General features: G+C 29.4%; 1 protein-coding gene across 3 annotated transcripts in view; it reads left to right on the forward strand.

Moving 5' to 3' along the window:
* LOC107444940 (glutamine synthetase) overlaps positions 1-16,161 on the forward strand; it is an 82,060-nt gene that overhangs the window by 51,548 nt on the left and 14,351 nt on the right. For 2 of the 3 annotated variants that reach the window (XM_016059219.3, XM_071183585.1), the window contains exon 2: positions 12,866-13,052. In XM_016059219.3, coding sequence (XP_015914705.1) covers positions 12,884-13,052 — 169 coding nt within the window. In that variant the 5' untranslated portion in view covers positions 12,866-12,883. Of the gene's footprint in view, positions 1-3,445; positions 3,968-12,865; positions 13,053-16,161 lie in introns of those variants that run through there. The other variant, XM_016059218.3, reaches the window with a different exon arrangement.

Raw genomic sequence — 16,161 nt, forward strand, 5'->3', positions numbered from 1 at the left:
AAATAAATGTAAAATTAATGTTAATATTTTAAAAAATTAAATCAGATGAAAGAAATTTTTCCCTCGTTTTTGAAATAAATGTAAAATTAATGTTAATATTTTAAAAAATTAAATCAGATGAAAGAAATTTTTCCCTCGTTTTTTAAATAAATGTAAAATTAATGTTAATATTGTAAAAAATTAAATCAGGTGAAAGAAATTTTTCCCTCGTTTTTTAAATAAATGTAAAATTAATGTTAATATTTTAAAAAATTAAATCAGATGAAAGAAATTTTTCCCTCGTTTTTTGAAATAAATGTAAAAAAAAATACCATTTTGTAATGCCAATTTTTATGAAAATATAAAACCAATAAACTAGAGAACATTAATAAAAGGATTTCAAAATAAAGGTATTTAGTAAATAAATAGTGTCTTTATTTTAAACATATACCGGAGACCGAGCAATTAGTCCTGGTCCATGACCAGATTTTCATTACCTGACTGGATAGAGTGACAGGATAGTGCGTTTGCTTCCCAATGGAATAACCCAGGTTCGAGTCCCATCAGTGGCTAGTTGATACGAATTCTGCTCTGGGCTCGCACCGATCACAGTGCTGACGTAAAATGTCCTAAGTGGAGACTCATGGATTAGAATCCCCTTGCCATTGGGCTAACCGTAAGAGGTTTTAGTGATTTCCCTCTCTGTGTAGCGCAAATGCGGGTTAGTTCCATTAGAAAGTTGCTCACGAAGGCTAGCTTATTCCAATGCTTGTTCCAAAAGTTTCTTTGTCTTCTGGGTGGGGCACAGAACTATAAGGCTGCGGAGTTGATCATTGAAACCCGTAAACTCAGAATTGGGTTGGCTGTTCAACTGTGGTAGTGGAATAAAATAAAATTTAAAGCCTAATTTTCAAAAAGGCCGCACATAATTTAATGCTGATTGGAAGCTTTCTATGCTACGCTTAAAAGAAAGTAAAGAAATAAGTAAATAAAATTATTTTATGTTATATCAGGTTCAATACACAAGGTGCCCAGAAATTTTTGTTTTATTATTCCATTCTTCATTTATTTTAAGTTTCATTCATTTTCACTCAAATTTTATCCAGTTTCTCAATTCATTTTAGAAGCAAAGCAAAAATGATAATATGTTAAAATAAAATATATTTATAAAAAATTACATTTATGGAAATAAATTATATTATGCAAAAATAACTAATTATTATTAATCAAGCAACTGCTGGCTTCTCTTTACGGCTATTTAATTTGAAGAAATTTTAAAACATTTAGTTTATTCATGTTTAAATTTTTGCATAAAATATTTAAAAAGAAAAACTTAAGAAAATAATGAAATTTTTGCGGAATTTATATCTTTAATAAATTGTATGGCTACGCTACAATGATTTTTCATATATATTTAAATTTTTTGGTTTTAGAGAATGCTCTCAAAGTAAGCTAGAAAATCGAAGGAAATGTAGTTTCCAACTGAAATAGAAGTGGCTAAAAATAGTACTGCGAAATTACTTTTCAATCACTCAGCGCTTGTCGAGCTCAAAACTTTGAAATTTATGGATTTTGTTCCAAAATATCAGGTATCATATGACGTATGAAAAAATGTCCGATGACATTTTAAAAAAAAGTTACTCTTTTCATATTTAATACTCTAAGTGAACGTTTCTACAATAGCACTAATAGGAATTCTACTAAAACTATCATAATGATTTATCTTAGTATCTTATTATAATAATAAGTCAAGAAAAACAAAAATGGCAACATTAGACAAAAGATAGTCTAGAAACCAAGGAGTGTTTCGCAACTACTGCACTTAATATATGTTTATCATTATCATTTGAAAACATTAAGTATTATAGATTAATCTTTCAATTAGTAAACAATCAAATTCTGACGATTCTCTATCGAGTTTAGGTAGAGTTAAATCGATTAAAACCAGTTTTATGAGATATTAGGTGAGACTGAAAAGCGTTTTTAATTGTGCACCTTTCGGGGACATCAAAATAGTCAAAATGATTCTAATTATTCTTCAGATTTTAATAACTTTTTTTTTTAAATAAATAGTAATCTGCAAACTTAATTGCCTTTTTGATATCAATAATTCTAATTGTTCGAATCGATTTATAAATCATTCTAAAAATATGAATTAAGGACGTTGATTACAGAACACTCTCAACTTAAATCATTAAGTACAGAGTATATATGCTATGCTCTAATCATAAAATTAACGAAAAATAATTAATAATGTAAGTAACATAATTAACTATTGTAAAGTAAAAAGATTAACTATATAAAGTAATACAATTAATTACTTAAAATTTAAGTCAAATCGTGAGTTTTTACAACATAGTTACTAAATCCAAAATTTTCGATGATCATCTGTATTTTTTCTTAGTTCATATAAGACAATAAATTTTAATAGTAAAATCTATTGTTTTTTTAATTGCATACTGCTGATTCGGAGTCGTCAAAAATTTTACATAAATCGGAGTCGGAAAAATTTACTCGACTCGGGTCGATCTTGAGAAAAAATATTTATACAAATATTTATTAGTTGGTAACTAAAATTATTTCTCAAGTGAATATTATGACAGCTATTTCGATTATACCTTACCACAAACTTAATGAATCCTTTCTAAACTTTTTTGAACCTATGCTTAAATGAACTATTGAAAAAGAATACAGGAAATTATTGAAACCATAAATATATGAATTATCAATAATTTATCTTAATTTACTGTAAGATCCAAAACCAAATTTATTTAGTTAATTTAATTCTAAAAAAAAAAAAAACTATGCGAATTAATTTATTAGTAGTATTCGTGGTAGTTTTCAAGTTCATAAATGTTCACTACATAATTTGACACATGAGACGTTTATATTTGTGGGAGTAAGATAATGATATCTAGCTTTTATCCGTTTGACGCAGAATTTTTATTAAATTTATTTTTCAGATTGTTTTCATTATCTTGTATTAATTTAGGTTAGAATAAGTGAAGAATATTATATTTAGCATTTTAATAATTTATGAAATGCTGCAGGAAACACCGTTGTCTTTTTCAGAGTTAAAAGTAAAATCTTCCAAACACTGTTAACTTCTAAACAATAGTTTTTCAAATTTGCAGTTATTTAGATATAAGAGAAACAATTATTCAACATAGAAATTTCTTTAATTTTCAAAATCAATTATTGATAATTTTTTGAATATGAATGAAATTATATATGAAAAAAATATAGTATATGAAAAAAATTTATATGAAAAAAATTACATTATAAAAACAATATATACGATAAATAATAAAATTAAATAAATAGCTTAAAATACCCTAAACATTCTTAAAAATGTGGTTTTCCATAAGGATTCACTCTGTCAACAAAAAATTTCTCCTTCTAAACAATCATTAATCATTGAATTATTTATTTATCACATTAAATTTTTCATCCTCAAAAAAAAAAAAAAAAACAGAGCTGCAGCATATTTGTCTTAAACTAATCATTAATGAAAATCACGAGTTTTTCTTTATCACAAACCTTCTAACATCAGACTCCTCATTCACCCCTCACCCCCTTACGAATAAACTATCCCTTCAAATTCCAGGAATAACAAACCCAACGCCCCTTTTTAACAACAACAACAACTTAAAACTGGTGTACACCACGCCCTCTGGCGAAATAGTCAAAAAGCTTAGGAGAATTTTCTCTTCTCTGTGCCCACACAAGTCTGTCTTGTAAGCATAAGCATCAGTAAATATCTAGCCCCGCGGCGACAGAATTGCCAGTGCCAGAATTTAAAGGGGGCTACTCTAGCCATTAGTAACGTTTCTAAATTTTTCTTTAAATTATTTTTATTCTCTAATCTACCATCATGTTGGTGAAAACAGTCATAAGATGTTTACGAATTGCAAAAACCACAAGGATTTTACCTAGTCGTCTCAGTTCAACTTTAGATGCTCAAAATGAATATCACCACAATTTTTGGGTAAATATTTTTAAGTTTTGTGTAAATGTTCTGATATATATTTGAAATCCTGGTTTGCTTAATGTAAATCTTGAAAAATATTTGAATTCGTTTTCTATATTTTTGTGTATAGTTTGGAACTTTATTTTGGATATTGAATTTCTTGTTGTGAAATTCAAAATATCAAATAAGTGTGAATGTTTTGTAAATATTAAAATATGTCCAGCTTTTTTTTTTTTGTCATCTTCTAACATTATCTCAATTTTTTAAATTCTGATATTTGAATACTTTTTCGAAAGCATGCTATCTTCAGTTTATATATATATATAAAATTTTAAATTCGTATATATATATATATAATTTGAAATTTATGTGATGTAAACATATGTAGTGTTGACTGTTTGAGTTCCATTATTTGGTTGTTTTGGCGGTACTTTTTATTTAAAAATTTCCTTTTAAGTGTATAAATTAAAGATTGAATCCGTTGGAAAAATTTAGAATTAAATCAATTAATTTAAACATAAGTGTGAATATATAAATTTTTTTCCTAAGTGTTTCATTCTTATATGAAATTATAATTTTTAAATTAACGACAATCTTCTTCAAAGTGACGTAAGCAAAATTTTATTTTATGCTCCATTTAGAAATCTGAATTTGGTAAGTAATGAAAATTAATGCTTTTCCATGTCTCACAGTCTCTTGCATACTTTTTTTTTTAAAAAAAAAAACTTCAATTGCAGTTGTTCTAATATCTGTTAAACTAATTTGATTTAACATTTAGTGAAACATTTCATCCTCAGAAAAAAAGAAAAGAAAATCACGGCTCTTCAAACAATTAAAATAGCGAAAACGTAAACGCTGGAATAACGCCAGTGATTCTAATGCTTGGCATTATGTCATTTATCAAGTGAATAAGTAATTATTTAATTAAGTTTAAAATACTTCCTAGAATATCGAGATTTATTTTGGTGCAATGAGCTCGAATTTTAAACATTGTGAGATTATTATTATTATTATTTAAATATTTCATTGAAAAATAGTGTAGTGATAGAAATACTTATGAAGGTGAGTGAAAAGTCATCTAAAAAGACTAACAATTGGGATTGACAGAAAAAAAAAATCATTTTGGCAGAGGTTGTTTAAAGTTCCAAATTATAGACATCAAACAGTTGTGAATTGTTAAGTGTTTCTTCTCCATTTGCCAAGAAGTTTAAAAGTGCTTAAAATATAATTTTAGAGAAGAAAAATCACAATATTGTGGTTGTTGAAAGTTTTACCACTAAATAAAGGTTAAAAAAGCTTCTTATTTATAAATTGATTCATGGAATCACCGATTTAATTCTCTGATTCACCCATTTGCTGTTTCGCAGATTCATAGATTACTTCGTTCTTTTTTATTTTTGCTCTTTCACCAATTCAAGAATCTTTCGCAATAATACCTGCCACAGCTGCGTGAACTTTTAATGATATGCTTATGAAATGAAAAGTGAATTATCTTATTAATTATGCATAAAATTAACCAATTGAATAAACACGCTAAAAATTTCAACGGGAGAAAATTAAATAATCAGAGCTTTTCGCACTATTGAATGATGCTTGTAAGAGTCATAATTTTCTCGCCAACTTAAAACTAGGTTTATAAACCTTAAATAAATAGACCGTGTTAAATTTGCATTGCACTAATCAATACAACATAAAGCATCCCTTATTTTATTGAATCCGTGTAATGAAATTGAAGCTTACACGCAAGTTTTTGTATATTTGAACTCAATTTAGAATACGAGGAAGCGGGTACTCTTGAGTCTATAGCGGATTGCTATATCGCGGAAAAAACTTCATGGGATGAGTTCAGACGAGCCAGGTGTAAATGATGAAGTTTCAAGTGTTGAAAGTTTTTATTTTGCTTTCAAAATTATCAAATTGCAAGCAAATTAACGGGCTATATCAGTACATATATATTATATATGCTAAATTTTATGCGTGTAGAGAGCAATATACGCTATATATATTATATATTGCTCTCTTTCTCCCAACACTAGCTAAATCTGTCATTTATTCGTAATTTGATGTTTTTTTTTTTAAATTTTGTTTTTTTTATTTTTTAGCAACCATTTAAAACTTCAGTTTACTCTTGGTTAATCTGAATGTAATCAAATTGCAAACAAATTGTGACAGGATTACTTTCCCTCTCCTTAACAGTAGCTGATCCTGTCATAATTTGTTTGCAATTTGATTATGATCAGATAAGCCAAGAGTCAACTGCGAAGTTTCAAATAATTGCTTTGCATTTTTCAAAACATCAAATTGTGACAGGATTACTTTTCCACTCCTTAATTGTAACTCCTGTCATAATTTGTTTGCTGTTCGATATATTGAAATAAAAAACCACCATTCGGATCTTTATTTTTGGTTTATCTGAACGAAATCTTTTCTATACGAATGGTTTCTGAACTTCCTTCTCTTCGTAGACATAGTCTTGAAAACGCAATAACTTCCAACCGATGTCGGTTAATGAGCCATGTCTTCACGAATTTCTTAAATTACTTTTTTGTTACCTATAGAGCAGACAATTAATAAATCATTAATGATAGACTCATTTATTTGCTTGATAAAATAGTTACATTTTCCTTTTCATTAAGTCATAACGCCTATATAAATCATGGAAAATTAATTATCTAAGTCAACACGTTATCCACTTTCAATTTCACCAGCTACTTAGTCAATACATTCTGACGTAACGAATTTAATGGCAGTTAACAAACATCACTCGAATTTAATGCCGGCGTTCCTACAAACCTCCGTGGGCAGTGCAGTCTTACAATGTACAATATTTTATAACCGATGTTGAACAGCAGACCCGATTCTGAGTTTATGACTATCAATGTTCAACTCCGTATCCTTGTAATTTTGAACCCAACCCTTTTGACAAGGGAACTTCTGGATCAACCATTGGAGCAAACAGGCCATTAACTTTTTTAATGAAACAAGCCCGTCTTTGTGTTACACTTAGAGAAAAATTTACGAAAATCTCCCACGGTTAGCCCGACCACAACTCATTGTCAAATATTACTAAAATTATTTTGAAAGAATTCCCTTTACATCTTTTGGAGAAGCTAAATTAATCTGGAAGTATAATTGGCTCAGGGGATCGAGACCTCGCATCCCAGGTTCGAATCTCAGCGATGACTGACAGATACGAATTCTGCTAATAAAAATATTCTCAGTGGTAGACGGATCACCGGTTTAAATCCCCTTGTCAGGCACAATCGCGAGAGTTTCGAGCGGTTTTCTATTCAATGAATGTTATTAATTCAAACCAATGCATTGCATGTTCGATCAATTCTGGTTAATTTAATCAAGAAATTCGTTTTGTTTTTTCTCTCCGCTTTGAATCAAAAGAATTTTTTTTTACTTACAATTTAGCTCGTAGCCGCATACAAATGTTATACCTAAAACCTTACATTCAAACCAATGCAGTTACATTTTGTTTAGTGTAAGGGCTGTTTCTTGGGCCGATGCACGATTTGATTCTTTTTTAGTACCTACCATCCACTTCGACTGCTTGAACTGTCAACGAGTTGGTGGTAGGGCCTGTGTTTGTGGCGAATATATTCGCAAAATTTATAAAATGGTGATCGAAGTTCCTTAAATATAAAATTTTGGATTCTACTGAATTGAATGCAAAAATTTATACTATTGCCATAAGAGGCGATACATTTTACTGAATTGTTTTTACCTAGAAAATGAACGAATAATTAATGGTCAGAGAAGTGAGAAAATAACTTTAAAAAAATACGTTATATAGTGCATGATGAAATTTAACTCATTAAATAATAGCTCCGTCATTCCACGAGTAGGAGTCTGAAGTGCAGACACCCTTATTAGCATAGGCTGACCTTGGTAAGTCAGGTCAAATGATAGGACAGGGTGATTAATCATAGAGGTCAAAAGTAGCAGTCATGGATATCACTGCAAAAAGTTCTCCCCTTTCTCTTCTAAATTTTAACTGTCGAATTGAAGCAGTATATGCGTTTACATTCCTTTCTCAATTAATGCTCATTCAAATAAATTTGTCCACTAATCGAACAATGAAATTAGGTGAAAACGATTATTTGAAATATCCCAAAGTCTAAATAACGACGTGCTTGTTTAATACATTTAATATTTTGAAATCTAATTCACAAATATTTTTTCTTCTTCGAGTTACAACGTGTGGTCTGTTTAAAAAAAATGCTAAATCTAAGCATTGTCACCAATGAATTTCTTAAATCTTTTTTTAAGTTAAGTTATAGAAAATATATTTAGATTTGAGATATTTTGTGATTTTAAAAGGAAACAAGTGAAATCTGTAGAATCGATTGATCTCAACTGCCAGAAGTGTGAACATAGGGGTCAAATATTATATTTGCTCTAAATTATCTTAATTGATTTACTCGGCAGAATGCTTTGAAACATGCAAACAAAGTCGTCGAACGTTCAGAAAGTTAGAGTGAACGTCATTCATAGTTTTTTTTTTTTTTTTTTTAACAAAATTATACCTATATAATTTTAATATACGATTAGTGTACTACGTATTAGTGTATACTATATAATTTTAATATACGATTAGTGTAACAGAAACTTTATTTAAAATTACATTTTATAATTGAAATTTTTTAAAAAAATAGTACATCTGACGCAGATAGGACACGGTGTCCCTTTTATATATATATATATATATATATTTTTTTTTTTNTTTTTTTTTGACTCTCTAATTTGCAGCAAAAATATATTTGGTATTTATTAATTATTACTATCCATTATATACATCCACTACATGCTACAAACTGCTGCGATACATAATTACAGCGCCAAAGGGTTAAGAGACAGTGACGAATTTCGTCAGAGAAAAATTATTTTTTTATTAGTACAAACGGATTTAATATTATGTAAATCAGAATTGTGCTATGTAATGGAACACAAAACTAATTGAGAGTCCAATTTAAATCTGAATACTACTCAGTCCTGTTTCAAACTGTATAATAACTGTGAAATTTCATTATCGAAAGTCATCTTTATTAGTATAATGTGAAAATAATACTTACGATACTTATCATATGGGTCAAACGTACCGAAGAACCCGTAAAATTTCAATTAGAAATAGTTGCAGAAATAGAATAGATATATAGTATATAGAAATATTAGCAACATGTTTGCTTGAGGAACAAATTTTAAGTTGCGATCATCTTTCTTTCATCTCCTAATTAATAAGTTGTAAATCCATTGTTTCTAATTGAAAACAATGAGACGTAAACAACAGCCTTGGCATTGATCCAATTTGTTCCTTTTTTTCATCATATATTCAGTTGGTAAACAGACAGATTTTAACAACAAAAAACAATTTCGTTTGGAGAACGTATGAGATTCATCTATATGAGCAATTCCTCCAATCTTAGTTTTATATTAATTTAATGAATTATTGATTGATTTAATGAAGTTTTTTTCGGGTAAGGAAAATTTTACTAGCAATTTTATGGTTTGATTAAGTTAATTTTTGGGTGCTTAGTTTTTAAATTTTTGTGTTTTTAACTTCAAAGTGATTAGTAATTTTTATTTGATTTGACAAGTTCGTTTTGATGTGAGTATTACAAATTACGAGTTAGGGCCATATCGGGATTAAGACATATTTTTTCCTTAAAGATATTTTGTTTTACATAAAACTGTTTCATAGTATTATGTCCAAATAAGTAATTGATAATTTCCCAGTATTTCCAATAGGGAAGTCTCCAGTAGTCGAATATTTTCCCATTCTGTGTAATTTTTTTTTAAATTTTAAAGCATCTATTTTTATGATGAATAAACTCATATTCAATTGAATAATTATTCCTCCATGTTAATTTACCGCTATTTCCTTTCCTATTAAGTAACTAAATAATATTTTTTGATTTCATTTCATTTATTAAAATGTTTCATATTGAACATAGTAATTAAATTTCAAAGTGAAAGAATTTACCAAACATAAAATAAAAAATACTTCCAACCTCGAGTTTTAAAATATAAGGCTTTATGGAACACGATGAATAAAATGAAACAAAAAATATTCATAAATATGAATTAACTGTTTTATAAAAAGGGAAATAGTATTAGTCTGTCACCGTAAGTTGACATAAAGGAAGTAGAATCTCTTCTCTGTCCCATTCCTTCTCTTTAAGAAAAATGAACGACGTGTGTCATGAAGTTAATTTACTTTAAATATCTTTGATAATAGTTATGCATCCTTTTTCCAAATATGATAGCTTTTGCTAATAAGTAGTTCTAACGTAGGAAAAGTTTAAAAATAAATGTGTGTTGAAAATTGTCTCTAAGATCTGTGCACATTTTGTTGATAAAATTCTAAATATATTCTATTTTTCTGAATTTGTCTGCCATCGTTTTTCTGTGACTGTCTGTGTGTTTTCCGGGCTTCTTTTTATTCTAGCTGTTAACGTGTGACGTAATAACGTTATCACTAAAAGTTATTATTCGTTAAAAATAAATTTGCTGTTTTTGTACCTTAATTTACGTCGGTGGGTAACAGGGTACCTGTCGGTAATAACAGGGTGCTTGCTATGAATGACCTGTTTTCCCAGTTTTCCCCTTTTACTTCAATCCCTAAGAAAACAAGGGGGGGGGGGTATCCACAGTAAGTCTGTAGTATATCAAAAAGTGACAGTATATAACAGAACATCATTGAAACCTTACACAATATTGATGATAAACTTGACAATATTGATGATATTATCTCATATTTCAGGTATTATAGGTATAAATGTAGCGGGTTGTTTTGGCTATAATCAGAAGTTTTTTTGGCTTTATGTTAATAGAAATCTCCCCCCCCCCCTTTTTTTTTTCTTTACCTATTCGATTTTTTTTTCCTGTGCCGCAGGTGGAGGGAAGAGCGAGTTACTCCTTATCAATATGTATGTATTTAAATACGAACTTCATAAACATATAACATGTTTTATTCACATTAAATTTTTGTTTGCGTCAGATTATAGCACAAAATCAAACTGACTTTATTTAAGAGGGACAAACCGTTGCACAGTATTAAATATGTGTGCTTCTATACGCTGTTCAATTTTAATACTGCGGCACAAATGAATAATTTTATCATATTGCATTAATAAATAAGTATTTCGTTGCTGAAACTAGAAAAATTATGTTTCGTGGAAGTTAACCATTTTTGGAATCAAAAGTAAAATTAGCTTTAGGAATTTTTATCACTGAGTATTTCCAAGGAAAAAAAATCTCTTTAAATCATATTATGAGGTATTCTTCATCTATGAAAATGTATGAAATTCATATACTTAAAGAATTTTGAAGCATTCTAAGACATTGTTTTGTAGTGACGTAGAGTGCAAAAAGGATGCAAATTTATATTTTAAAAATAAAAGATGCTAAGTGACTAATTTCCCTTGTCCTTTCATTTATTTAATATCAATTTTCTGCTAAAATTAAAAAAAAAAAAAAATAATAATTGTTTGAAAATCAAAACTTTATTTAAATTTGCCTAAAATATTAAAAACTGCGTTAATCTCTTTTCGAACTACGTAATGTGTGAAACGTGAATATTAAAAATGCAATCTAAACTTTATGTTGAGATTTAAAGAAATCTTTTAAATTAATCATCTCCTCTATTATGATCCAATTTCCTTAATTCTGGCACATTTAACTGATTTTTGTTGTTTGCTATAATACTTGGACAGAACAAGCTCGCCAGCTATTAGCCTTTTGCACATTAAGGCAGGAAAACGTGTATTATGTTTTCCAGCAAAGAGAGCATGACAAGAGAGCACCACAAGGGTAAAAGCACGTCTTGGCTCAGAATCCCACAGATAGATGGCAGTACCACTCATCTTTATTTCCCCAATTTAGACGTAAATCTGATGTAGAAGAGAATTTTTTCCAAATCCCTGTCAGTAGAAAAAATCAACGCAAGCGACAAAAATTCAAAATTGAGATTTTTGTATATTTGACATCTTTTTAAGGTGAACTACATATTGGAAGAAAATTTTTTCAAAAATTTATTTTATTTTATCAGTTTTTTTAGATTCTATTTTAGTGTTCATAGCATTAGCAATAGAAGGAAAACAGTTGTCAAGCCACTTTTTTCGGAATCAATCATGAAGCCCTTAGTACATTGTTTTTTTCAATTGCACGGCAGTATACCCATGGTACTACTCAGTGACAGAGCACAGGACATTTGATTCCACAGATTTCACGAACGCATATACCGCATGAACATAGTGAGTCTAAGCTGTGTCGAGGATAGAGACACAGCTAACGAGTCCGATTTTCTCACTACTGGGCTACCACAGTCCACTTATTTTTTCATGTTTAAAATTTAAAAGAGAAAATTAATTATCAATATTTATTCTTTGAAAAATGAATGACTGATTTTAAGCGAAAATAAGCAAATTTAAGAAATTTTTTAGGTAGATTTTTTGCTTAAATTTCTTTTTGAAAAAATTACAATTTTCAAAAGTTTTCTTTGCCCTAAGTTTTCCATTTTAGTTTTTTTCTTGAATTCCAATAATCGTAGTTTCCATGTCATTTACTGCACCTGTGAGTTTTTTCCTTATTTCCTATGTTAGTAGAAAAATACTCGGCAATTCTAGAAAACATTTAAAAAATGGGAAGAAAAAAAATTAGAAAAAGAAAAGCTGATTATTTTTTTTCCAAGCGAAGTACGTTTGATTTTGCAAGGTAAAATATCCATCTGAGAGAAAAGAGGCTTTTCAACTCAACGATCCAACAGTGATTTATTTAGATAATTCTCTTAAGCAAAGAAAATAATGAACTTTGGAAAAAATAAATAAATCTCAACTGTAAAAAATAAACTGCTTAACCTACTTAAGGTATTAATTGAAAAAGAAAAGATACATTTTCTTCTTATTTCAGAAACGTACTGCTGAAGACATGGCTGGGACTAGTCCTTTCAAACTATCCAAACAAACTCTGAATAAATACTTGTCTCTGCCTCAACCTGAAGGAAAAGTCCAATGCACGTATGTCTGGATTGACGGCACTGGTGAAAATGTGCGATCCAAAACCAAAACTCTAGATTTTGTCCCCAAATCACCATCTGGTAAGTGTTTTCAAGTCCATTCTTATATTACTATTTAATCTAGCATACAGAGGTATTTTTAACAGGAAGATTGTGCCCTTCCCTGACGGAAGGGCACAATAAGTGTGAATTATTTTATTAATGCAAATGTAAAGTTTTTTTTTTCCCAATAAAATCTGCACCTTTTTTTGAAATACGTGTTTCGTTGCTTCCGATGCCAACTTTGTCCTCGAGAAGGCAATATGAGTCTTTCTTTGTTGTCAAACTTTTATCAACTAACTTCAACTAACTTTTTTTGCAATCGTTTTCTATTTTTTAAACTTTTATCGTTTTCAAACTTTTATTCTGTTTTGACACCATCTTTTATCGTTTTCTCTAAAATTATTACTTGAGAATATACAAAAAAAGTACTAAGTCAAGAAAAAAAACAACAACAAAAAAATATGGGGGGGGGGAGAGAGAGAGAGAGAAAGAGAGAAGGAAAGAAAAATAGAACTTATCATGACTGACGAATAGTTCATTTTAACTAAACAATTTCTGAAAGATTTAAAATTAACAAAATTAAATAAAAAAATGAAGTAAAAATTTATTAAGATTAAACACGATCATACTTGACGACATAACTTCATTTGCCTCTGAAACTTATGAAGTAGGTAAAAGTCAACTCGTTTCGAACGCTCAAAAATAAGTGCTCTTTCTCAAGACTCGCTGGACGTGTACTTACTTGGCTTTTACCTTCACGTCTAGCGGGCCTAGAGAATGGGTGCCTATATTTTTAAGCTCTTGAAACATGTCGACTTTTACCACCTTCATAAGTTTTTGAAGCAAATATTTTTATGTTATCACGATCACGTATCTTTTCATTTTAGTTTCTTGGGAACGTTCCTTTAAGACACGAGCATATTTTATTGATATCCACCGTTGGACTTCTTATTATGATAAGCATTTATTGGCAATTTTTTACTAGAGAACAAATTATTGTTTCCTTTTAGTTTTCAAAGATCTTCCATCAGATCTAATTTTGATTTTTAAAAAATATTTTTTAGAGCATTCGAGAAGGTTTTTAAAGTGGGTCAGTGTCTTTGGTCCTCAAAGTGTTAACCTTAAGTGTTAACCGTTAACCTTTTTCCCGTAAAATTCACACGGCAAGCAAGTAATCTTCCTCCCCTCCTATTTTTCTTTGGTTAATGGTTTGTGAATACTACTTATTGTTATTCGTTTTATTTTATGTAGCTAAATATGTGAAGAAATTTTAATCATTGCAACAATGGATGTTCAGAACAAAAATTTGTACATTCCCCCCCCCCCCCCCTCCNCCCCCCCCCCCCCGATCATTCCATACTTATTGCTATGTTCTGAGGAGAAAGTTTTATTAAGAGATGTTATAAAGTTATAGCAAGTTTTGCTTTTTAAATTTTTTATTTAAGTGCTATATTAAATGAGTGATGTGAAAGAGTGGTTGCAGTGATCGTAAAAAGCAGGGACATTCAACCTTACATATTTTTATGGAATCCTTTCAGCTTGCCGTTCTCTTGTAGGAACATCGAAAATCGGACGGTTTTTCTGTCTGTAAGTCCCGAAAAATTGAAAGATAAAAACTCATTTTGAGTGTATTTTTTTCCAGAAAAGAGTCAATCTGTCTGCTACACGACATTATATCATGAGGATGTCATTAAGTTGCCAGTTCATGATTAGAATTTAGAGAAAGTCGACAGGTGATAGACATTTTGAAATTTCTTCTTGTTTGAAATTGTTCAGCTGATCGAATTTCTGCTCGTCGCAATATTTCACGTACTTCATGGTCGTCTACCGTGAACTCTACTCCTTTATTAATATTTATGAAGTGCGAAAGAAGAAATTTTTCAATAAATTTCTCGCATCATACATTTTAACAGGAAAAGAACTAATAATTTATTTCTTTAAATGTTGGAAATTTGTCGTTGTTTTTCATGACTTTCGTTTTGTCCAACGCTTGTTAAGCTAATTATGAAAAAGGCACGAAATGTTAATAATAATAAGAAGAAAATGTACAGTTTTGTGCATTCTTGACCTAATCTTTTAACACTGCACCAATCAAAAGTTAGTTTAAAAGTTACACCAATGGTTCATTGTTTTCGAAAATAGAATTATTCAAGGATTTTAATGAATTTCATTAAGGTTAAAAAATTCTCGCCTAATTTGCTGATTTTAAAAAAAAAAAAAATTATTAATATTTAAAGTATTATATTTTTCGTTCGTTTTAAGTAGTTGAAGGTCATTAAAGTGATTAAGTTCGTCTAAATTAATTTAACGGACGCGATTTTAAGTTTTTTGTCCGCACTTTTTTGAGTTATTAATTGATAAACACGCTGACTTTAAAAGCATTTCCGTCCAAGTCTGCACAGTAAAAAGTACACGTTTTGTCCCCAGAATTTTCCTGTATATTTAACGGTTTAAAACTGTTTTGTTAACAAAATGGTTTTTCTCGGTTTTTCTGTCTAATAACTAATGGTTAATAACCGTTGGGCCAAAGTTTAGTTTTGGCTCATGCAGTTTTGCGTTCCTTAGCAGTTTTTTTTTGCAGTTTTGCGTTAACCTTTTCTACAATCATTTAAAATTACTTTCTATACTTGCTCTTACTTATTAGCAATTACTTTATAGATTTGAACATAGTATAAATAAAACTGCAATTAGATGCAGTTTTAGCCTTATGGCTAACAGATACAATATTGAATCGAAATCAACTCTATTATAATTTTTTTATTAATAAAATACTCGCAATGGCTTAGGGGACAGAGCGCACGCCTCCAGGTTCGAACCCTAGCGAAGACAAGTCGATACAAATTCTGCCCATATTAAATATTCCCCATTACCTACACAGCAGATTTGTTGTAAAATCTTATTTTATAACTGTAAGAGAAAATTTTTTTTATTACGATACGGTTTTGCACGACCACAACCGTAAAAATCACACCAACAAATGAAAAAAAAAGTTTTTTTGCAATGTTCTTTATATTTCACAATTCTCGATCGATTACGAAATTTAATTTCTTTTTATTACTATACACATTATGCAAAGAATCAGTAATTAAAATATTGCAAATCAATTTAATTTTTGTGAATTTCGCAGAAATCTGAATTGTAACAATTT

This window comes from Parasteatoda tepidariorum, chromosome 1, assembly GCF_043381705.1.
Source record: "Parasteatoda tepidariorum isolate YZ-2023 chromosome 1, CAS_Ptep_4.0, whole genome shotgun sequence".
Lineage (NCBI taxonomy): Eukaryota > Metazoa > Arthropoda > Arachnida > Araneae > Theridiidae > Parasteatoda > Parasteatoda tepidariorum.